Here is a 23,383-nt window from a genome sequence, read left to right as displayed (position 1 = left end):
TCGCCATTTTTGCACGCATTTGTGCTCATCAACTGTTTCGCTCTCTCAACGCTCAGTGGAAATCAACTGGAGGCCTTTTGCCAGGGACTGTCGAGATGCGGGATATGGTCAGTGCAGAATCTGCCGTCACCCGGAGTGCGTGCTCGGTCGGAGTTGGCGCTCGTCCTTCCTTGTTGTACTTGTTCTTGTTATTTCTATTGCTGTTACAGTGTTAGCATCTCCACCCAACTTAAAATGTCTTCCCATATTCGTTTGGTGTGCAGTGTTTGATTAAAATTATTCATCACGATCCGATGCGATGATGATGGCATAGGTGTGATACCAGATGGCATCCCGAGCATTTCCCGTTGCGAAAGATGAAGGCGTGATGAGAGCAGTCGGATGTGCTTCCAAGATGGCAGCCGTAGTGATGATGATGGGCTGAAAAATCTCAGTTCACAAGCGATCGATAATGGTCCAGTGGCGAGATGAGCCAGGAGGTTTGTGTTTGTGTGTGTGTATGTGCGTATGGGGCACTGAAAATGGATGGAAATTGCTCCACCCTGCCAAGGGAACCATTTTCCCTTCCTGTTGAAGATGGCAAACAGTGTGAAGATTCAAGTTTTCTTTTAGTACTAACGAGTGAGTGCTGCACAAACGTTCAGCAGATTTGTGCTGGGTGCGGTTAGAAAGAGCCCTCGTCGTTATCGCGGAGGCTGGGTGCTTTGTTTTTTTTTTTGTTTTTCCTCTTTTGCCATATTTCTCTCAAACTGTCATCGCCATCTTGGACGCGTAGCGTTTTATTCATACACGACGGGTGAACGGGTACTTGCGAAACGAGAACGACCGCAAATATAACGTCCACCACGGCCACGACGACGGTGACGGGCGTAAGTGCGTCCGCGTCGCAGAAGAAAAAGAAAAGCAGCAACATGCTGGGCCGGAAGCAGAGCATCAAGGGTGAACCGGTCCTGGCGGACTACGGGCCGGAGGAGTCCCTCAACGAGAGTGCAGACATTGAGTGGGTCAACAAGGTACCGTACGCAGCGTCCGAGACTTTGCTTTTGGGGGCAGGAGTAACCCTTCGGAACACGTTTGGGTCTGGAGCACAGTTTTTCCACACAGGCTCAAACGGGTTCTACGCCCACTTCCTGCCTTCCTTTGATCGTAATAGAAGATCGTGGTACTCCACCGCGTTTCCCCAATTTGGGGGATAGGAAACCGATAAACTTCATCTTGGTGTTGCAGTAGTAAACCGTTACGTTGCATCCGTCTCCGTGTGTCGTTGTTGATTGCAATAATCATTTATCGTTCACGTCTGGTTTGTCGTTACTGTTGTTTTTCTTGTTGTTTTTTTTTTGCATCACTGTGGAACATTATGGCGCGTCCCTCCCGTGTCCAATAGTACTCCCGAACGACTCGCCGTTAGAGACATCAGCCATCCTTCATCATTATCATGATCTGCCCAACCATCCGTGTATAAAACAATAACTTAAACTAAAAGTCAAATATAAATCCCATAATAAACCCAACCGTAGACCAATGCTGACCATGCGTAGTTGTGAAGGTATTTGTTGATGGTATTCACACCTATCGGGAATGTGTTTTTCTTTTTTACTGCCTTTGTTTTATTCCAATTTTTTCCACTTTCTTGGATTTAGTTTGTTAGAATTTCTCTATAGCTTCGACGGTTTAACGGCCGTTTTTCTTTTGTTTTCTTCCATGATTCACTTTAGTTTTCGTTTCTTTTCCTAATAAAAACGGCACATTATTGCCTTCGGGCTCGCGATATTTTCTTGTCGCCTGATACTTCTCTCGCTTTCTCCTCCCCCCTTTCCAACTGGCCCGGCATTACTATCCGCTTCCGGAACCTTCGTCCCGTGTTCACCGCGGAATCGATTAATCAGTTCGATCCGGCCGCACCTTTGCAATCGCTTGCCGCATTCTCACATGCCCGCATTCCGAATTCTCTGCCCTTTCCTTTCGCACGTTGGTAAGCATTTTGTTTCCGTCCGTTTGTCACCGAACCATTTCGGGGTGTTGCCGGAGGGAGAAGAGAAAAAAGTCTGGAATGGCACCTGCACGCCAGATAGACCATTACCGTGGTGCTGGGGGGATTGTGGCCAGTGTAGTGTTTATCGCGCTCACGCTCTCACTTTGCCCACCCTCTTTCGCTCTGCTGCCCGCTGGTTGCTCGGTTCGGTGAAATTTATTCAACTGGAATTTTCCGGGTACTAGCATTACGGCACGATAACCGTTCCGTCATTCCGAACCGTTAAGATTGATAAACGAGTGAAATGAACGTAACGTTGACCTTTTTCAGAGAAGGTTGTACGCTGGCGCTATGAAGAAATAAGGCGTCCATACTATTTATAAAACGATAGTTCAATGATTGATGCGCATGGTTTGATGATGGAGGCGCATGGTGTAGTGATGGAGGCGCATGGTGTTTCATGCAAAAGACTAAAATGCCATCACAGAATTCCATGTGCCTATCTATCATTCAAATTATGACTAAATTGAGTTGCATGTTTGTTGTACTTTACTGCTCTGTTGTATTGTCACGAATTCTTCTAACTTTAATTTTTTTTAATGAATGAATATTACACAGAGGAGTTTAAAAGACTGATTTTCTACAACTACTTGTACAGTTAGTCTATAGAAAGCGTGTTTTATGCAAATTTCAAAAATTTAAATTTTTACAACAGTTTTTTTGTGTGTTCCTCTGCCAAGTTTTTGCTTTGGCACTAAATCGGCGACCGTTACTTTGCCACTCTCTAAGGAGGGTATTTCTGACCTGCTGACGCTATATTTTAAACCAGTCGAATGAATGTCAAACGTTTGTACAGCTGCAAAACTATTTTATTCTTAATGTAACTAGTGTTGGGGGCGCCCAAATTTCATAGAAATCTAAATAATAAATAATTTACATGAGGTTTGCTAATGAAAAGCGACTGCTAGCAAAATTACTCTATACCAACCCTTGTTACGTGACTCTGCTGGCTAATTTGCGTTTGTAAGCATTCTGTATAAGAAAGCTTGGTTTAAGAAATCGTTAATGGTTTCGCACCAATTCCAAATACACACAGAAGGAAAGGTTTGTCATGACCCTTAATTGTAGGTTGGGACGAACAATAAATCTCAAACGTCATGTTAATTGTAACTTATAAGCAGCTTTCGTTTGTACAGATTTTTCTTCTTAATTGTATACAGTAGAATTTAAAGAAGTTTGGTCACGTCATGTCGTCATCACTTTTTCAACTATACTTCCAACTCTTAGCTGACCTGAATGGAGGCGCATGGTACTTCAGGCCATGCCCAAATGGAATTTTGGGGAAAAAAAACGTATTTTTGCGTGTGTAACCATCTACTTCTACGATTACAGTTTCGAAAGTACACGTGGTACGGGAATAATACGGAAAATATTCTTCCTATTATGTTTCTGAATCTATTTCGGTGTTTCTGTCAGCTGAAAATATTTTCATCCTGTGTAATAAATATCAGTTGCAGGAAAACTGTTTGTTCATTTGTCCAAAACTTGTCTCAACTCTATTAACACGTCCTGTGCATATTATTAGTATTCTGTAAAATAGTTCAGAATGAAATAATGATGGTCTTCAGCTAATGAAATATCCTTCCAAAATATTCAACATGTAAAAATATTTCTTATTTTAAGTTAGCACTAAGTTTTTTTTTTACCGAATTTATACTATTAAATTATTTTGAAAATAAGTACTTCCTTCAGCGTTGCTAAATTTTTGCATGTAGTGGTTTTTATTGCCTGTGTAAAATTTTCAATTTTGCTATATTTTACCATTTTTTAAGTAAAAACTTCCCTCGTAAATTGCTTTGTTTCATGTTTATATTCCATGTAAACCCAAGGCATGTACGAATGTCATAAAGAAACATATCCATCCACATCCTAAAGCCGCAAGGCAAATCCATGCGTACACATCCATGCCGCGCTCAATCTCTACATATTCGCTATTTGCATGAGCATGAAGTCACCATAAATCCTTGCGAAATCGATAACCTACCGTTGCTCTGTCATTTGGCAACACTGCCCACATCCACTCGCGGTCCCGACTAACACCGTTTACCGTCTTCCCTTTGGCCACCCGGGAAAAAAAAGCTATGGGTTCGACGGCTGATGCGACTGTGTGCCTTGATATCGTTGACGTCCGTCTCGCTGAACACGCCGAAAACGTTCGAGCGCCACCCGTTCCTGCAGTACTGCACGTTCTGCTGCGATTCGGTGGCCACGTTGCTCTTCACCTCGGAAATGATTGCCAAAATACACATCCGCGGAGCACTGAGGGTAATGTACCGTTCGGACCCCGTTGGTTTGGTTGGCGTTCGGTTGGTTGTAATGATTTTTGTTTGTCTCTTCTTTTTCCGAACGCTTCCGTGCGAATAGGGGGAAGCGCCATACTTCAAGGACCACTGGTGCCAGTTTGACGCGTCGATGGTCGTCTTCCTGTGGCTGTCGGTGAGCCTGCAGGTGTTCGAGATGCTCGGTATTGTGCCAAAATTTTCCTACCTCAGCACGGTGCGCGCCCCGCGGCCACTCATCATGATACGCTTCCTGCGCGTCTTCCTCAAGTTCTCGATGCCGAAGAGCCGCATCAACCAGATCTTCAAGCGCTCGAGCCAGCAGATCTACAACGTGACGCTGTTCTTCCTCTTCTTCATGTCACTGTACGGGCTGCTCGGGGTGCAGTTTTTCGGCGAGCTGAAGAACCACTGCGTGCTGAACACGACCGACAAGGAGAGCCTCACGATCAACTCGCTCGCCATCCCGGACACGTTCTGCTCGCTCGATCCGAGCTCCGGCTACCAGTGCCCGACCGGCATGAAGTGCATGAAGATGGACTTCCTCACCAAGAACGCGATGGGTTTCACCGGGTTCGAGGATATCGCGACGAGCATCTTCACCGTGTACCAGGCGGCGTCGCAGGAAGGCTGGGTGTTTATCATGTACCGGGCGATCGACTCGTTGCCAGCCTGGCGGGCCGCGTTCTACTTCAGCACGATGATCTTCTTCCTGGCGTGGCTGGTGAAGAACGTTTTCATCGCCGTCATTACGGAGACGTTCAATGAGATACGCGTACAGTTCCAGCAGATGTGGGGCGTCCGGGGACACATCCAGAATAGCACCGCGTCGCAGATAATCACCGGAGACGATAGTGGCTGGAAGTTGGTGACGATCGACGATAACAAGCATGGTGGTATCGCACCGGAAACGTGCCACACCATCCTTCGTTCGCCCTACTTCCGCATGCTGGTGATGACGGTCGTGTTGGCGAACGGGATCGTAACGGCGACGATGCACTTCAAGCACGATGGCCGCCAACGGCATGTGTTCTACGAGAAGTACTACTACATCGAGATTGCGTTCACGTTCTTCCTCGATCTCGAGACGCTGTTCAAGATCTACTGTCTCGGGTGGCGCAGCTACTTCAAGCACTCGATCCACAAGTTCGAGCTGCTGCTCGCGATCGGCACAACGCTGCACGTCATCCCGGCACTGTACCTGAGCGGATTTACCTACTTCCAGGTGTTGCGCGTCGTGCGGCTCATCAAAGCTTCACCGATGCTCGAGGGCTTCGTGTACAAGATCTTCGGGCCGGGCAAGAAGCTCGGCTCGCTGATCATCTTCACCATGTGCCTGCTGATCATCAGCTCGAGCATCTCGATGCAGCTGTTCTGCTTCCTGTGCGACTACACCAAGTTCGAGAGCTTCCCGGACGCGTTCATGTCCATGTTTCAGATCCTCACGCAGGAGGCCTGGGTCGAGGTGATGGACGAGACGATGATACGGACGAGCAAGACGCTGACACCGCTCGTGGCGGTCTACTTCATACTGTACCATCTGTTTGTCACACTGGTAGGTAAAGACTTTACGGTCGTCATGCGATGTTCCGGTGAGAACGACCATCGAACTTAATGCTCTCTCCCCGCAGATTGTGCTGAGTTTGTTCGTGGCCGTCATTCTCGACAACTTGGAGCTGGACGAGGACATCAAGAAGCTGAAGCAGCTGAAGTTCCGCGAGCAGAGCGCCGAAATCAAGGAAACGCTGCCGTTCCGGTTGCGGATCTTCGAAAAGTTTCCCGACTCACCGCAGATGGCCATCCTGCACAAGATCCCGAACGACTTTACGCTGCCGAAGGTGCGCGAATCGTTCATGAAGCAGTTCGTGCTGGAGATGGAACCCGAGGACCTGGAGGGCTACCAGCGCCCGATGCCGGAATGCTGGGACTCGCGGATCGCGTACAAAAAACACCGCCCGATTAACGTGATGAACAAGACGGCGAAAGTGTGCATGGTCGGTAGCGACCTGCGGAAGCTGGCCATCACGCACATCATCAACGATTCGAACAATCAGCGACTAATGCTGGGCGATTCGTCGCTTCTGCCCGTCGCCGGCACTAAGGCGGGTCTGAAACCGCAAGGTACGATCACCCAGACCAAACCGTGGCGTGTCGATCAGAAGAAGTTCGGGTCCCGGTCGATCCGGCGCTCGGTACGGAGCGGTTCCATTAAGCTGAAGCAAACGTACGAACATCTGATGGAGAACGGAGACATTGGAGCGGCCAGCCGCGTTACGTCGTCCCGGGCGCGCCCGCACGATCTAGATATCAAGATCCTGCAGGCTAAACGGCAGCAGGCAGAGATGCGCCGTAATCAGCGCGAGGAGGATCTGCGGGAGAACCACCCGTTCTTCGATACGCCACTGTTCGCCGTCCCGCGGGAGAGTCGCTTCCGCAAGATCTGCCAACGGATCGTGCACGGACGGTACGATGCCCGGCTGAAGGATCCTCTGACCGGCAAGGAGCGGAAGGTTCAATACAAAAGCTTACAGTGAGTTTGCTCGGACGTCAACTCCCTAAATCCTCTACATCCGATACCGTTCTTTTCCGTTTTTAGCAACTTCCTCGGTTTGGTAACGTACCTCGACTGGGTAATGATCTGCGTGACGACACTGTCCTGCATTTCGATGATGTTTGAATCGCCCCAGTACCGCGTGATGGAACACGTCCCGCTGCAGGTGGCCGAGTACGCGTTCGTCGTGTTCATGAGTCTCGAGCTGGCGCTAAAAATCCTCGCCGATGGGTTGTTTTTCACCCCGAAGGCCTACATCAAGGACGTCGCCTCGGTGCTGGACGTGTTTATCTACGTCGTGTCGACAAGCTTCCTCATCTGGATGCCGCGCCAGGTACCGAGCAACTCCTCCGCCCAGCTCCTGATGATCCTACGCTGCCTACGTCCGCTGCGAATCTTTACGCTCGTGCCGCACATGCGCAAAGTGGTGTACGAGCTGTGCCGGGGTTTTAAGGAGATCCTGCTCGTATCGACCCTACTCATCCTGTTGATGTTCGTCTTCGCTAGCTACGGTGTGCAGCTGTACGGTGGAAGGTTGGCACGCTGCAATGACCCAACGATCCAGAAGCGTGAGGACTGTGTCGGTGTCTTTATGCGGCGTGTGTTCGTTACGAAGATGAAGCTTACACCGGGTCGTAACGAGTCGTACCCATCGATGCTGGTCCCACGCGTTTGGGCCAACCCACGCCGGTTCAACTTCGACAACATCGGTGATGCCATGCTGGCGCTGTTTGAGGTTCTCTCGTATAAGGGTTGGATCGATGTTCGGGATGTGCTCATCAAGGCCCTTGGGCCCGTGCACGCGATCTACATCCACGTGTACATCTTCCTTGGTTGCATGATCGGCTTGACGCTGTTTGTTGGTGTGGTGATCGCGAACTACTCGGAGAACAAGGGTACCGCCCTGTTGACGGTCGATCAGCGCCGTTGGTGCGATTTGAAGAAGCGACTGAAGATCGCCCAACCGCTTCATCTCCCGCCGAGACCGGACGGGCGCAAATTTAGAGCCTTTGTGTATGACATCACACAGCATATCGCTTTCAAGCGGTGCATTGCCGTGGTAGTGCTCGTCAACAGTATGCTTCTGTCGATCACGGTGAGTTGATTCCATTCGATATCTGCTCGGCACTTGACGATCGCTTCCATTTATTACCTCTTGATACTTCCAGTGGACGAAAGATGAGGTGCACACCGAACGGCTGGTGATCGTCAGTACGATCTTAACGTTCGTCTTTGTCATCGAGGTGGTCATGAAGAACATTGCGTTCACGCCGCGGGGCTACTGGCAGTCGCGCCGAAACCGTTACGATCTACTGGTCACCGTGGCCGGCGTCGTGTGGATCTTCCTGCAGACTACACTGCGAGTAAGTTTGCCCGTTTTCCCGTTTATCGATACGATCCTTTTCCTTTCTCACGATCTCTTACTCTTTCGCTCCGACTTCCTTTCTCCCTCGAATCAATCAATCAAATCAGAGCGATTTATCATATTTCATTGGTTTTATGGTTGTCATATTGCGATTTTTCACAATAACTGGCAAGCATACGACCTTGAAAATGTTAATGCTTACCGTCGGTGTGTCGGTGTGTAAGTCGTTCTTCATCATCTTCGGTATGTTCCTGCTCGTGTTCTTCTACGCCCTCGCCGGCACGATTCTGTTCGGCACGGTCAAGTACGGGGAAGGCATCGGTCGGTAAGTATGCCCTTGTCCCACAGGTCCCCATCCTCCCACTTCCCGTTCAAGAGCTCCACATCCCGCCAACCCTTCGCAACCGGTTCCAAAAGCGAATGATCATGTTGTCCCAGTCTTGGATCACTTGGATCGATTAAATTAAAAAAGTGGTACACCTGCAAAAATGGAATCCTCTCGGCATTATTGAGTCATACTTTTAGTTGAAAAATTAAGATAAAGTCGTTGATTTAGCGGGTGTTTTATGTGTTTAGTAGGAAAGTTTGCACCGATGCGATCTGAATTTTTCAATTTAAACTATGATCCAACAATGTTGCCATGTGTTGAATGAAATGTTGTGGATGAATAACAGACTCCATTTCTATCAACGGGCCAATTCGTTCCATCCGTACTCCCTTCGGTATTCCCAAAAAACCCTTTCTTGTTCCCACAACTCAAACAAGAAGTGAATCTAAATTCCGTAAAGCTCGCAAAACTCATTAGGAACTCCCACCGAACCCACCCAACCACCTCATCCTACAGCTTCGGTCCACCGAAAAGTTAGTCTGTCGCACGGTACCCGTAGCGTATTGGCCGCCATCCGGGTCCGGGTGCGCCACCGGAACCGAACCGCACGACAGCACGCCCGCGGCCACGACAAACGCTGAACGAATCCCCTTTTCCCTCCTTCGGTTCGGTCGGAACGGTAGGACGGTACGCTGAAGCTCCGACCATAATACGATGCGGAATGTTTGCCCCACCTTGCCCAATTGCTGGCCTCGACGTGCCTTCCGCCGTTCCCACCGATTGCTCGCTCGTGGCAGTTTGGTGGCAGAAGTTAGCTGGCGCACTTCACAACTACCTCCGGAAGCTGTCGTCTGGCTCCCGTCCTGGCGCTTGCGTTCGTTCAGCGTTTGCCGCAATTCCCTTCTTGACGGCGACGGTACGCCGAGGCAGCCGGCTAACTTACACGGTGTCCGCACGTGTAGTGTCGCCACTCGATACCCATCGTTTGAGCTATCGTTTTGCTTTGGTTTAAAACTGTCCCATTTTCCATCAGCCATTTCACCGAAGCCATATGTTTCTTCCGTTTGTTATTTTAAACATTTACTAATAACGATTCGTTGCTTTCGGTAATTGAATGAGCTCTACCGTATTCTGGAGTCACGGTGGCTTGCAAGCCTTGTCTTAACGAGCACAAACCATTGTCCAATATTAAATCTCTATTCTACCCTCTGTTTGCTATCGTTCCCCGCAACGATATGCGAGCCGATCTCACAAGTAGAGTAAAAGCTTGTACCCCGGTTGCGTCTCGCAAACCGGGCTCACGATCGATACTCGAACCGATCCTACTCGTTCAGGTAACGTGCGAACCGCTGTAAGTGCCTCACGATATTCTTCTCCGTAACCGCCTACCATCGCCTGTAAACTGTTTTCATTTACTCTCGATCTCGTTTAATGCTATCTCGTTGGTGCTTGCGTGCAGACAGTTGTGTTCAGTTCGTCGAATGGTTGTGTTCTGTTACTCCAATCGTCATCCACACACAACCGAAACCTTCCAACTTCGTTCTGTGTGCTGTTTGACTTGTTTGCCCTACGATCTTCATGTTGGACTTCCGTTTTGTTTTTTTACTTCCTTATACTTTCTGCTCGGGCCGTGTGAATTGCAGTCCAGCGTTTGCTAAATGTTAAACCATAATGCAACAGAAATCTCTCGCCAATGTCTTCGGTGCACAAAACCTTACCCTCAATGTTGGAGCCATGATAAAAACTTTAAATTATTCTTTTCCCTTCGATTCCTGTTTTAAAGCATTTGAAACGTTCCAATATGGTCTGACGAGTCTTGTCTATGTTTGAGCTCTCATTATTTCTAGGTTGCCAATTCAATTCCACCATTATCTTTGATGTTGTAATTATTGTTCTGGGTTTCTATTTCGTAACTCGCTGGAAACGAGCGATTGTTTCGTTTCGTGTGATTTTTGTTTAGTAAAAAAGTACGTTTGTTCGCCTGACTCAATTCACTACCGCATGCCGTATAGATTGTCGGAATTCCAGCTTCGCTAAGAAAACAATCATCAACACAATTTTATTCTACTCGTTATGTTTATAAAGTATTGCTCTAGAGAAGTTTTAAGAAACATAAAAACGACGTAAATTAAGACACGATCAATTTGTGGCGCTGTTGAGCTGTTCAACCGACGCCCTTCCATATGAACATCTCCAAGCCCATCCCCAAAACACACGATCACATAATATCGTTATTGCCTTGGTTAAGGACTGCAACATGATCCACGCAACTGTATCCTTTCTTCACGCACATCTTCTTGCGCTTACCGTTTTGCTATCACCTCTCGTAGAAACGCTCCCTTGGGGTAGAACCAGTTTGAGTTTGACATAGTTAGAAGCTATCATTTTGTTCTTTATGTCCAAAAAAATTAACCACGTCATTCATTGTTCGTTCATGTGCTACTTTTCACTTTTTACTGATCGTTCATTTCAGTAGCACCATTTAAAACCTGGAAAATGTTTAATAAATATGGTATTGTCCTTCAACAATGTTTTCTCCAATTGATTTCGTTTTTCCCTTTAATAACTTTTCTCATTTTCTTCTTCTTCTTCTTCTCTCTTTCTCTTTCTCTTTCTCTCTATCCACCTACCAATATCCAATTTCTTCTCCGTTCATTTCTTTTTTCTCCTGTTATGTACCATCATGTATCGATAAATTGCTTTCGAAATTTTAAAAATTTACAATTATAACTGTTCATTACATTTTTGGCTAATGTTTTGTGTTGAACTTCTTGGTTCGATCCTGCTTGTGGTTGATGAACGTTACTGCTCTGCAACTTACGTGAACGTGCTAATGCGAAAACAAACCATCTCTTGAAACCCACCCTCGCCCCATTTAAATCCCGACCCACCCATCCGAATGAAAAAACCGCGTTCGTACGCCCCGCACACAGCCGGGCCAACTTCGGTTCGCCCGTGACCGGCGTAGCGATGCTGTTTCGCATCGTCACCGGTGAGGACTGGAACAAGATCATGCACGACTGCATGGTGCAGCCACCGTACTGCACGCCGGCCGCCAACTACTGGGAGACGGACTGTGGCAACTTTACCGCTAGCCTGATCTACTTCTGCACCTTCTACGTCATCATCACGTACATCGTGCTGAACCTGCTTGTCGGTAAAGTGTCGGGAGAACCGAGTATCGTATCGTATTTCTGGAACAGACATATTTGACCGATCGATTGCGCTTGTCCTTGCAGCTATTATCATGGAGAACTTTTCGCTGTTCTACTCGAACGAAGAGGATGCCCTGCTCTCGTATGCCGATATACGCAACTTCCAGAACACCTGGAACGTTGTGGACATACACCAGCGGGGTGTGATTCCGGTGCGACGGGTGAAGTTTATACTGCGGCTTCTGAAGGGTCGGCTAGAGTGTGATCCCCAGAAGGACCGGCTGTTGTTCAAGTACATGTGCTACGAGCTGGACAAGCTGCACAACGGCGAGGACGTTACGTTTCACGACGTGATCAAGTGAGTGAGAGGATCTCTCTTCTTACGGCCCCAATGGGTCAATACAGTCATCTGTAGTTAAGTTATTTTTCCGGTTGAATTAATTCATATTTAATTTTTTTAACCATTCCAAACTGATTTATTTGAATTAATTTTTTAGCATAGGTCTTAAATCACAATAAAGTCATGAGCAATGCAAGCCAATTGAAGTAAGATCGCCTAGCGTGGTATTCTCATTCGAGTTGCATACGCAAATATATTTCGATTCAACTAACTAATGTATTATGTTTTAACGATTTGCATAATTTGTTTTAAACTCCCTTCTCCGTGGAACCTTCCGTTCAATAGAATTTTGCTTTATCTAAAAACATCTATCATCAAGGAATAATGCAACTCGCGACTGCTTATGCCCTTTTTGGTCAAAATGGAAAGGGCTACGAAAATCTTTACAAAGATTATCTCTTGAGACATACAATTTTATTTGGATAATGAAACTCCTCTTAATCAAATTAACTTTCTTCTAACTTGCTTAACTCTTGAACTATTTGGTTTTGTATGACTTCCTTGACCTTTTTCACATTCAGCATGCTGTCCTATCGCTCGGTGGACATTCGCAAAGCCCTGCAGCTGGAGGAGCTTTTGGCACGCGAAGAGTTCGAGTACATCATCGAGGAGGAGGTGGCAAAGCAAACGATACGCACCTGGCTGGAGGGATGCTTGAAGAAAATTCGAGCCAATAACGTGGCGGTGAGTTTTCTTAGATTCTATGGAAAATCTTCTCTAATGTAATTTATCTTTCTTTGTGTAGAAACAGCAAAATTCACTGATTGCCGGACTGCGGGCGACGAATGATCAAAAGCAGCAGCAACAACAACAGCAGCAACAGCAGCAGCAACAGCAGCAGCAGCAACAACAGCAGCAGCAGCCATCAACGGCACCTGCTGGCCAACAGTTGCCACAACCACAACAGCAGCAACAGCAACAACAACAGCAGCAGCAGCAGCAGCAGCTACCGGTACAACAACAGTCTGCTACCCAAACGCAACCTCTTCCCACTCAAGGAGTGTCCCCCATGCAACCGACCGCACAATCCAATCAACAGCAAACGGTCACCAGTTCTAATCAAATGTCGAAACCATCGGACGAACAGGGCACTACTGCGGTCGGTAAGGATGGGTCCGGTTTGGAAGCGACCGATCCGGCGGCCACCGACCAGAGCGTGAAGGATTTGGAAAATAATGCCAAAAACCGCAAGAAAACGGTAGCGACGGTGCTGAACCGATCCGACTCGACGGGCTCGAGCAGTGGCCGCAAGTTTCTTGCACCCACCCTATCCGATCCGCAGGCCAAGAACGAAAAGGATCGCTACATGAGCAAGAAGAAGCAACAACGGGTACCGCCATCCCTGAACACGGGCAAAGGGTCCCACCTGGGGGAGCTCGGTGCGCACAGTCTGCACCTACACTATCACCACAGCTTCTCCTCCCATGGACACGGCGGTGACCATTCGCCCCATGCTCAGCAGCACCAGCAGTCACAGCAGCAGCACCAGCAGCAGCAGCCCAACAGTAGCAAGTTTGGCCATTCGCATACGAACATGATCTACGAAGTGCACGACTGGTGGCAGGAACAGGTTCTTTGCACTCACAGCGAAGAGGAGGACAATTAAAGCGCCTAGGGGATTTCAGATCAACAATGGATATGTAGGTTTAGTCGACCTTCTAGTCAGTATTAGGAACTTTTTTCCATCCTCAACTACCCCCGCCCGTAACCCAGTGAGGGCTGTAGTCAGTGAGAACTAGATTACAGTTAGTTTTATATGGTAAATTTTAAATTTGCGGCCCGGGCGCCGTTTTATTAAATGTGTTGTTAATGTTAACAGAGTAGGCGTAGTTATGTCGTGTTTGTTATACTGCAAAGAGCATGAACGTTACCGTACGATGATGTGGCAGAGGAATATTGTTAACCGAACCGTGTAAGGTTAGTTGGGGATGCTTAGGGATGCACGTGCACGGAGTCAACCGCCGCCAAAAGTGTTGCCATTGCTAGGTAAAAACAGAGTTAACCATTGATGTGTGCACACTTAACACAAACGCTTCCCTTTACGTTGTTGAAAGCAAACACAAACGACTGTTTTTTCCCGTTTTACGTACATGTTTGGTTTAGGCTGAAAGGATGATGTTATTTAAATTTCAAACCATAGACCACGTAGAGCGGCCAAATAAATAGTGATTAAAATGTTTAGAAGAATAGTAACATTTTAAATAGAAACATCATGGGCTTGCACTTTATTGTTTAAACATTAGATTCTTACTTACAGCACAACTGAAGAGATATATTGGCCTGATGAAGCTCCTTCGGAATAAATCGAGAATGCTAATTCATTAATGTTAGCCACAGAAAAGGGTCACTAGGGCAAAAAGCACCGCCACGAAATGAAACACTCAACGATAATCTGGACCTAAGTGTTGAACTGGACACATAGAAAACAATGTCTGCAAGGATCGTTGGACCAGATAGATCATCCCAGAAGGCGGCGTCTGCAGGACACAAGCTACTATGCCTCCATGGCGACACATTTTGCTATCCGGGAGCGTAGTTCCATTTTTCCAATGAATACAACTTTCCTTGTCGTGGAGAGGAACAGTTTCCTTTGGCAGTAGCTTGAAGGCCGAAGCGATCAATAATGAACTTATGACTGCCTGCGGCGGGATGTTTTCGACCGCTGAGGATGTGCCGCTTTTCTATGCTTTGCCAGCATGGGAAAGTTGCGATACGTCGCGTCGCACTGATCACATTTATGCGAATCTTGGCTCTGATGCACCGCATGGTGAGCCTTCAGTTGTCCCGCTTGTCGAAATGATCGCTTGCACTGGGTACACTTGAACGGCATTTCACCAGTGTGGACCATCAAGTGACGGGTCAGATTTTTCTTAGCCGTAAAGTTTTTCTGACAGATATCGCACGTGTGACTAACGGATCGTTCCGATGGATCGTCATTCTTGCAAGGTTTCCGTTTTGCCCTTTGTCGGCCCCCTTGCCCGGAGTTGTCAGCCGTTGGCTTTTGTTTCGTCTTGAAGCGATGCATTTTTCGCTCGTGCGTTAAACTATTGCACCGCGTTGCAAAACGCAACGGGCAGACGCGACATTGAAAAGGCCGATCACTGTTGTCATGCATACCGATGTGCTTGCTGGCTTCACGTACCGATTTGAATACTAGCCCGTTGCATTCCTTGCACGTGTAAGGCACTTGCGTGAAATGTTCCGGTAGATGATGGGTAAATTCGATCGCGTCTTGAAAGATGCGCCCACAAAAGTAACATTTGTTTACCGGAATACGTGCGACTGTTGTTGCTGGAACTGCTTGTTCATCAAGCCGAGGTACTTCTGGGGTATCATTTCCGGAACTATTTTCGGGATCTGGCTCTATCGTTAGTAGCACACCGAAATCATCCTCATACGCTTCCTCGATGTTAAGTATCATGATTTTTTCCGTGTTTTTATCCGTTATGCTAGCGTGCGTTGATAGAAGTTCTTCGCATTGTTTCTCTCCAATGTTTGTTAGGTTTTTATCCGATGCTGCTTCGGTATCTTGTCGCGCCAGTCCATTTTCAGGCATACTAACTTCGTACACTTCGAACGTGTCATTTTTATCATCTACACTCGCGTTATCCTGTAGCCAGGCTTGAAGTTTACGATTATTTTCGATGAAAAGTTGCCGCATCTTGCGAACCGTATTTATACGGTTGACACACTCTAGGCAAACGGACAACAGTCGATCAGCTTTTTGAACCTACAAAGCAAGGAATGAAATTAAATTAGTTTACCAATTAGAGCATCCTGGGGACGACTCCAATAATCACCTTCACAGAGAATAGTTCGTCAATGAGATTTACTAAAACACTACCCTGGTAGGTATCGAATACGGAAAATATAAGCGCATCCAAAGGAGGCTCCTGAAGACACAATCTACAGCAGGAAACTGTTAAATTGTCCATCATAATCAACTTTAACGGCACTAATTTTAGGCTTGGAACACTTCTCAAATTCGACAACAACAAATATATCAAACGGTAAACAACAGAAACCCTTTGGAAACGGTTATACGGCTGTTTGAAGCCCCTTTGGAAACTCCCAAAAAATGCCTAACATTTGAATGGGATGGAAAATGGGTTAATTTTTATTTGTTCCTCTCCATTCCATATTCAATCGCTTCACTGATCGAATACTCTTGAATGCTTCTAAATAATGTTTCATTAACAGGTTCTTCAAGAACTTTGTAGAAAATCGTTACAAGAACTACACAAGATCTAAAGAAAGGAAGAAGAGGGAAGGTATGCGGCTAGGCAAGAAATGTCACATTTTCAAAACAAACTTCTCGTACTCTGAAAAAGTAGGCAACAATAAGTACACAAACTCACAACAATGGTGAAAATAGGGCTGCAAATTAAAGTAACGCTTGAAAACATCGACGAATTGAAAACCAGTCATCCCAACTACTCATTTTTCCTTAAAATTAAATGCTCGAACTGTGGTGAGGTGTCGGACAAGTGGCACGACCTCACCGAAAGCGATCACGTCAACGAGGATTCACGGAACCCAAAAGGATTCAATTTTTACATGAAATGTCGAATGTGCTCTCGCGAAAACAGTATCGACATAATCGAAGGATCCAACGGTAAGGTCGGTTGGAGGTTGAAAAGGTAAAAGTTTAAGATCTTTGTCGTATTCTTCGCAGCCAGCTACACAGCGGAAGACGCAGGAAAGAAGAAGACTATCGTCGCATTCGATTGTCGAGGCGTAGAGCCGGTCGAATTCAGTCCTCGTTCTGGATGGATTGCTAAGGCCAGCGAAAACGGGCCAACGTTCGAAGATATTGACCTATCCGAGGATGATTGGGTAGAATATGACCAGAAGAATAACAACTCTGTCGGAGTGTACGAGTTTGAACATGAGTTCATAAAAATGAAAAAGTAAAGCGAGAAGGAATAAAAATCAAGAAATAAATGAAGTGGTTTGTAGGGATTGAGCCGAGCTGGATGAATAATTAGAAAAATAGTAATAATGAACGAATTGATAAACGAATGAATTATGAATGCGAGGCAACGAAACATTAAAAATGAAATTTATCGCTAGATAGCTGGCAACGAAAATTAGAAGAGCGATGGCCTACTACTGAACCGAGATTGATCTGCAGATGGCAAAAGATGGAACAAAGTAGACATTGAAAAACGGAAAGGGTTGAACCATCAGTCTTGTGATTGAATTTGACGAGAGTGGATAGTGAAAATGAAACAAGTAGTTGAATTTGGAAGTGAAATATAATGAAATAGATAAATAATCCGTGAGATCACGACATGGTTATAGTTGTGATTGGTTATAATCTTTAGCAGTTCGAACTTACTTCACACCTAATTCTCTTTTGCATAATTGGCGAGGCAGCGGAACGTAATAAAATTACTGTTGGATGACAAATTGTGGATAGGCTACCAAAAATATATTCAATTTTAAATATAGAATGATGGCGGCTAAAAGAAAGCATAGAGCCGTCAACACAACTGGAAAGGCGGCTAATTTGCCAGACGCCGCGTCTAATGTAGTGATGGAAAATTTGTTCGGATCTACACAGAAGTGGGTCCATAGATCCATCTCTATGATTGATATAAATTTTAAAATAAATTACAATGTACTTTAGGAGTACGTTTAGGTGGCCAGATTTTTTTGGGCATTTAGATCGCTAAAATATACTGAAATTTATCCAAAGTGATGTTTTATTATGTTTTTCTAGGCGATGATATGAACTTCTTCATTGGCCAGTTCCTAAAGCATAATGGAACGTTTCGGATTTGCACCCAGTGCAGAGAATCCCTTCCGTTCCAAGTTGTGAACAATTCGTGATCGAATACATCAATCCAGCAGCAGCTCACCTAAGATAGCAGACAGCCGAGCAATCAAAATCCGTGTTTCAGGGAAACCAAAATAACCCGGAAATCCGATTGTCCCGTCGTAAAGAAAGCGCTCCGCGTTTTCTTTGGCGAATCTCTCGCCGTTCGCCCGTGCCAGTTTGTGTCGGGGGCAAGTGACGGCTACAAATTTTCCCCCGAAGGTGGCAACACTCTGAAGTGCGCGGTACGCGGAAGTCGCTAGAATCGCCGTGTTGTTCCCCGTGATCCGTTGCCACGGAGTTTGGCGAGAGTGTCGACCGTAATAATTCGATAGGCCAGTATCAACGCTACACGATATCGGCGGGTGCTTGGCCGAATGCGCGAGCCGCCTGATTAGTGTTGTTTACCTTCGTCGTGCCACGGCTCCGCGCCGTACGAAGAGGTGCGTGCTACGGCCAAAGAAAAAAGCGCTTGTTTACCATCTCATCCGAGGGGCGGGAGCTTGGTGTGCTGTGCGAGACGACTTTAAAATCGCTGCTTGCGACGTTCCGGGATCAGGTCGGCGCTTGCTGCGTTAAGAATATCTGTTCCGTGCGTTCCAGCAGCAGCTGGTTACCCTGGTCACCAGAATATAGTATGGTAAGGTGAGAGTGCTGCAAGCTTGGATTTCTCCTAGTGCGAAATAGTGCGAAAGAGAGCAGGCGAGGCGATTGCCGCTGGCATTTGTTATCGTCCCGCCGTCCCGGATCGTGCACGGAACGCGCATACCGCGCCGGGTTGTTTTTGGCTCCATTCACGCGCCTCCCAGATGCTGGTGTTACCCTGAGTGAGCGTGTGCTTTTTGGGGGGTGGTGGCCTGGAGTGGAATGCTGTACGATTATCAGCCACAAATTTATCAGCCAGGAGCAGTAGGAGGATTAGGAGTGACAGCCGTGATGCCGAAGAAGGAGTCGAAGTCCGATGAAGGCGGCCGTAAGACCAAGATGAGCCAGGCTGCTGCGGCCAAACTGGAACAACAGCAGCAGCAGCAGCAACAACAGCAGCAGCAACAACAGCAGCAACAGCAGCAGCAGGTATAATAAATTCTCTTGCCACTTGCTGGGGTTCCAGGTACTTGACTCATGTTTGTTTTCATCTGATTCGCAGGACGACGGAACGGGCATGAAAGGGGGCCCAGTTTCGGGTCGGCCCGGTTCGGTAGGGCCCGGCGGTCCGGGTGGCATGAAAGCGTCGGATGCATGCAGTATTAACGCCGGGGGCGGTGGCGGAGGTGGCCCACTCGGCAACAGCGGTGTGCTGGATGCGCTTGGCAAGGGCCCGGTGATGGGTGGCGGTCCGGGTGGCCCGATGGATGGGCATCCGCTCGATGGCAAGATGAACCCCGGTCTGGCCGGCATGATGGCAGGAAGCAAGCCATCGAACAAGCTCGAATACACGCAGCAGCAGAGCCAAATATTCGTGTTCTCGACCGCGCTGGCCAACAAGGGCGCCGAAGCGGTGATGAATGGCCAGTTCAACTCTATCATTGCATATCACTGCGCGCAGATGCAAAAGCAGAACCGACTCGGTGGGCCAGGGCCAGGGGACGACATGAGTGGGAACAGCATCGGACCGGGCGCCATGTCGCCGTGGATGGATCACGGGCATGGCCACGGGTCACCCGATCACCATATGGGACCGGGGCCGCGTGGCATGGGAGGTGGAGGACCGGACGGGATGAAAAAGTCCGCTACCATCCATCATACGGCAAGCAACTCGTCCTGTCTCGAGAACGATGGCTCGTCGGTAGGAATGTTCGGCGGACCGGACGGGCATATGGCACCGCACCACATGCGCATGGGCGGACCGGGCGGTCCGGGGGACCCTTCCGGAGTGATGGGTGGTAAGAAGTCGGCCACCATTCATCACACACCGAACACCGCGTCCTGTATGGATCCGGACGGTGGCAGCGGGTTACCGATGTATCCCAACGATGGTCACGGTCACGGTATGCGCATGAACCCGGACGGGTCGATGTCGAAACCTTCCACCATTCACCATACGCCTAGCTCGTGCATGGAAGGTGGTGACGGAGGTGGTGGCGATCCGACCGGAGGTGGACATCCGGTGGTAAAAATGGGCAATCCGTCCCCCGTCGGTTCGCACATCTCGCCCAGCGGAGGCGGCGGTCCCGTGATGGGTGGTCCCGGACCCGGCCCAGGTCCCGGTCCCGGTGGAAGCCACTCGAGCTCGACGATAATCGACCAGATGAACTCGTTGGTGGCGTCGCTTCCGCTCATGAAGGGCGGCAACGTGCTGTCACAAAGCCGGGGTCATCCGCAGCCTTCGCTGCAGGGTGTGAAAGTGCCGGACGAGAATTTAACACCCCAGCAGCGGCAACATCGCGAACAACAGCTGGCTACCTTGCGGCAGATGCAGAAGATGTTCTTCCCCGAGCAGCGCGGTGGCGTTGGACCTGGCGGCATGGGCGGCATGGGTGGTATGGATCCGCACGGTATGGGCATGAGGCCCCAGTTTCGGGGGCCCGCCGTCGGTGGTGGTGGAGGAATGCCACCGGATTTCGGTGGCCCTCCGAACCGCCCGCTTAATCCCGCCTTCATGAACACTCCGCTTGGCAGCGGGATGGGAGGACCGGATGGTGGACCCGGACCGGGGCCCGGCATGATCAACGAGCAGATTCCCCCGATGCAATACAACAAACCGAACATGATGAACCCGGGCATGTATGGCGGGGGTGGCGGTGGAGGCGGCATGGGCGGTGGCCACGGCGGTGGACCGATGGGTGGTGGGCCAATGGGAGGACCGATGGGTGGACCCATGGGAGGCCCGGGTGGTCCCATGGGTGGCGGCGGGCCGATGGGTGGACCGATGAACCGGATGTACAAAGCAGACCCCGATCCTATCTTTCCCCCCATGACGGAAATGGGATATGGCGGAGGAGGCGGCGGGGGAGGTGGAGGAGTCATGAACAACCACGGGCCGGGCATGTTCAATCCCGGAATGCAGCAACGAATGGGTATGCCACCTGGCGCCGGTGGACCCGGACCCGGCGGCGGTGGAATGTCGATGGGTGGTGGCGGTGGCCATATGATGGGCGGTCCAAAGATGGGTCCCGATCCGTCGATGCTCGGTGGTCCCATCCCCCAGTCGCCCCTCATGGACGACGACCTCAGCAAGGGTGCAATGCAGCAACAGCAGCAGCAGCAACAGCAACAAATGATGCTTCCCGCAAATCCTCCTCTTCCGCAACAGCAGCCCGGAACACCCACCGGTGGTGGCGGTGGGGGCAGTAATGGTGGCCCAATGTCGGTCGGTGGTATGAACTCGGTTGGTGGTGCGAACGGTACGACGAACAACAATGGCAAGACGAAAGAACCGTCCGTATCGCCGGAGCAGCAGGGCGGCCCAGGGTCAAACCAGCAGCAGCAGCAACAGCAAGGACCTGGCAGTCAACAGGGACCGCTGACGCCACAAACACCCCAAGGAGGGCAGCAGACGCCGGGTCAACCCCTCACACCACAGACATCGATGGCTGGCTCGTAGATCCACGTCCATGGCATACGACGGGCCACTGCAAGTCAGCGCAGCACGGGAGCATCCTTAATGTATGCACGAGAGAGCAAGAGAGACAGCTACCGCAAGAAGGATCTAACGAAAGTGAAAGATGCTCCCTCTATTCGCTGCCTATTGATGGTGGGTGTGGAGGCCGATGCGTGCGACGGCTGAGATTGTTTTTTGTCCCTCGAACACATCCTTCCCCCAGCCCACGTATACTTACACACATACAGCCACAAATACACACCTACACAAGGACACACACATGAGCAACAAATCTGCCTTATCACTACCGATGAATACGAGCAAAGCAAAACCAAGTTTAAAATGAAGAATAACAAAACCAGAAAATAAGAAGCAAACAATTATACGAAAAGAAAATTTGAACCGAGTTAAAACAAAACATAGAAACAGACAAAAAAGGAGCTAATGGAAAAGTAAACGCTAGTAAAACAGTGTGAAATAAGAAACAAATGCATGTAGAAGAGCAAAGGAAAGAGAAGCATAAACAAGTGACGAGAGGCAAAACACAGCGAGATGCAAAAGAATTTATCGCTAACCCTGTGAGCCAAGGTCCTGGGGTGCTGCTGGTGAGCAGAACTCTTTTCTGCCCACAATTCTTTTTGCCAGTATTTTGGTCGTGCGATTTTTCTCCACTTAGTTACAGCATTTTACTGTAAAACAACACAACACCCCATGCAATCGACTGCCCACCTGCCGTTCGAATCTTTCGTTACTCCGTAGAAAGCAGACAGTGGACGAGCATTTTTACTAGACCTAATTTAGCTAAATTAACAAACTCTACTGATTGCCCGTTTCTTCTTCGGGGTTTTCCATTACCTCGCCCCCACGCGTCTTGAAAAAAGTATCCAAGGGCAACCATATACTTTGGGCATCGGTAAGAGAAGCCACCCTTGCCTGTCAGGTTTTTAAAATGTTTCCTTTGATGCAAAAAGACACCAACATTTTACCTCAAACAAAGGGTGCGAAGATGGCGGTGTTAGGTTATTAGCCTCCGAAACCCGCAATGATGGTCGCGTTTTATCAATTAATTGTGTCCATAGTTGAAAGATAAATCCATTTTTCTATGATTCAGTTTTTTCTCTTCAATGTGTGCTAACTACATTTAATTATTATGCTACGATATCGAACCTCTAAACACACACAAAAAAGCAATATTTACTTACACACCAGCTGTTTAAAACAGGGATAGAAAACGAAACTGACAAATGTTACTTCAGTAGAATTTGTAGGAAAAAAAAACACTGGTAAAAGTGCTCAGTAAGAAATGGGCAAAAGGTAGTGGTGCCGCTACTACCCAGTTTATTGAAGCACGTTTAGCCGTGTTGTATTAACAGAATTACAACCCCAGCTCAAAACAGAATACAATCGTCAACAACCGCACCGAGAAGCAATGGTCCACCGAATCCCGTTGGGGTTTCCTCTTGGTATATGGATTTAGTTAGCGCATCCTTGCAACGCTTTGGCTCTCGTCCCTCGTCAGGCGGAAGAAATCGAGTGTGTGGGGTTTCAAATAACACCCAAGTCAGACAGAAATACACACGCAGACAAATAATAAACACACAAGAAAACAACCAGAACCCGCAGCAAGATGGAAATTGAGAAGGAATATTTAGCGAATAAGTATTAACAAGAAGATCTTTAAAGTGTTGAATAAAAAAAAAGTGTAATAATTTTATCCCGTCTCTGTTGCTCGAGTCCATGAACGATTTGACCAAAAAACCGAACACCGAAAAAAAAAAAAAATTGTTGGGCATGTTTTCGTTCCACAACTATCTTTTTCGGAAACTATTCCATATAATTAATTTATAGAATTTTTCGTGGAACATTTTTTTCATCATTTCATGGTAATTACTTACCTGTAATCGAATTTT

General features: G+C 48.0%; 4 protein-coding genes across 5 annotated transcripts; 3 read left to right on the top strand and 1 right to left on the bottom strand.

The window, feature by feature from the left end:
- Positions 1-911: 911 nt before the first annotated feature.
- On the top strand, positions 912-14,261 carry LOC131261170 (sodium leak channel NALCN). Its single transcript, XM_058263118.1, has 11 exons — positions 912-1,013; positions 4,112-4,297; positions 4,397-5,866; positions 5,943-6,841; positions 6,908-7,958; positions 8,032-8,226; positions 8,336-8,553; positions 11,490-11,713; positions 11,796-12,069; positions 12,633-12,795; positions 12,857-14,261. Exons 1-11 carry the CDS (start codon positions 912-914, stop codon positions 13,715-13,717), a joined length of 5,643 nt encoding a protein of 1,880 aa, XP_058119101.1. The 3' UTR covers positions 13,718-14,261.
- A 59-nt stretch (positions 14,262-14,320) lies between these two features.
- On the bottom strand, positions 14,321-16,092 carry LOC131261171 (zinc finger and SCAN domain-containing protein 26-like). 2 transcript variants are annotated; one of them, XM_058263119.1, is made up of 2 exons: positions 15,912-16,092; positions 14,321-15,841 (listed from the first exon to the last, which is right to left on the bottom strand). In XM_058263119.1, exons 1-2 carry the CDS (start codon positions 16,047-16,049, stop codon positions 14,741-14,743), a joined length of 1,239 nt encoding a protein of 412 aa, XP_058119102.1. In that variant the 5' UTR covers positions 16,050-16,092; the 3' UTR covers positions 14,321-14,740. The 2 variants fall into 2 exon arrangements, with proteins under 2 accessions (XP_058119102.1, XP_058119103.1); XM_058263120.1 differs by having other exon boundaries at positions 15,956-16,090.
- A 332-nt stretch (positions 16,093-16,424) lies between these two features.
- LOC131258436 (UPF0587 protein CG4646) lies at positions 16,425-17,392 on the top strand. The gene is made up of 2 exons (XM_058259757.1): positions 16,425-16,726; positions 16,787-17,392. Exons 1-2 carry the CDS (start codon positions 16,474-16,476, stop codon positions 17,023-17,025), a joined length of 492 nt encoding a protein of 163 aa, XP_058115740.1. The 5' UTR covers positions 16,425-16,473; the 3' UTR covers positions 17,026-17,392.
- A 607-nt stretch (positions 17,393-17,999) lies between these two features.
- Positions 18,000-23,186, top strand: LOC131258468 (protein pygopus-like). Its single transcript, XM_058259794.1, has 2 exons — positions 18,000-19,006; positions 19,080-23,186. Exons 1-2 carry the CDS (start codon positions 18,800-18,802, stop codon positions 21,474-21,476), a joined length of 2,604 nt encoding a protein of 867 aa, XP_058115777.1. The 5' UTR covers positions 18,000-18,799; the 3' UTR covers positions 21,477-23,186.
- Positions 23,187-23,383: the final 197 nt, after the last annotated feature.

Source organism: Anopheles coustani, chromosome 3 (assembly GCF_943734705.1).
Source record: "Anopheles coustani chromosome 3, idAnoCousDA_361_x.2, whole genome shotgun sequence".
Taxonomy (NCBI): Eukaryota; Metazoa; Arthropoda; class Insecta; order Diptera; family Culicidae; genus Anopheles; species Anopheles coustani.
Note: the sequence above shows the minus strand (reverse complement) of the source record. Positions and strands in the feature narration are given on the sequence as shown.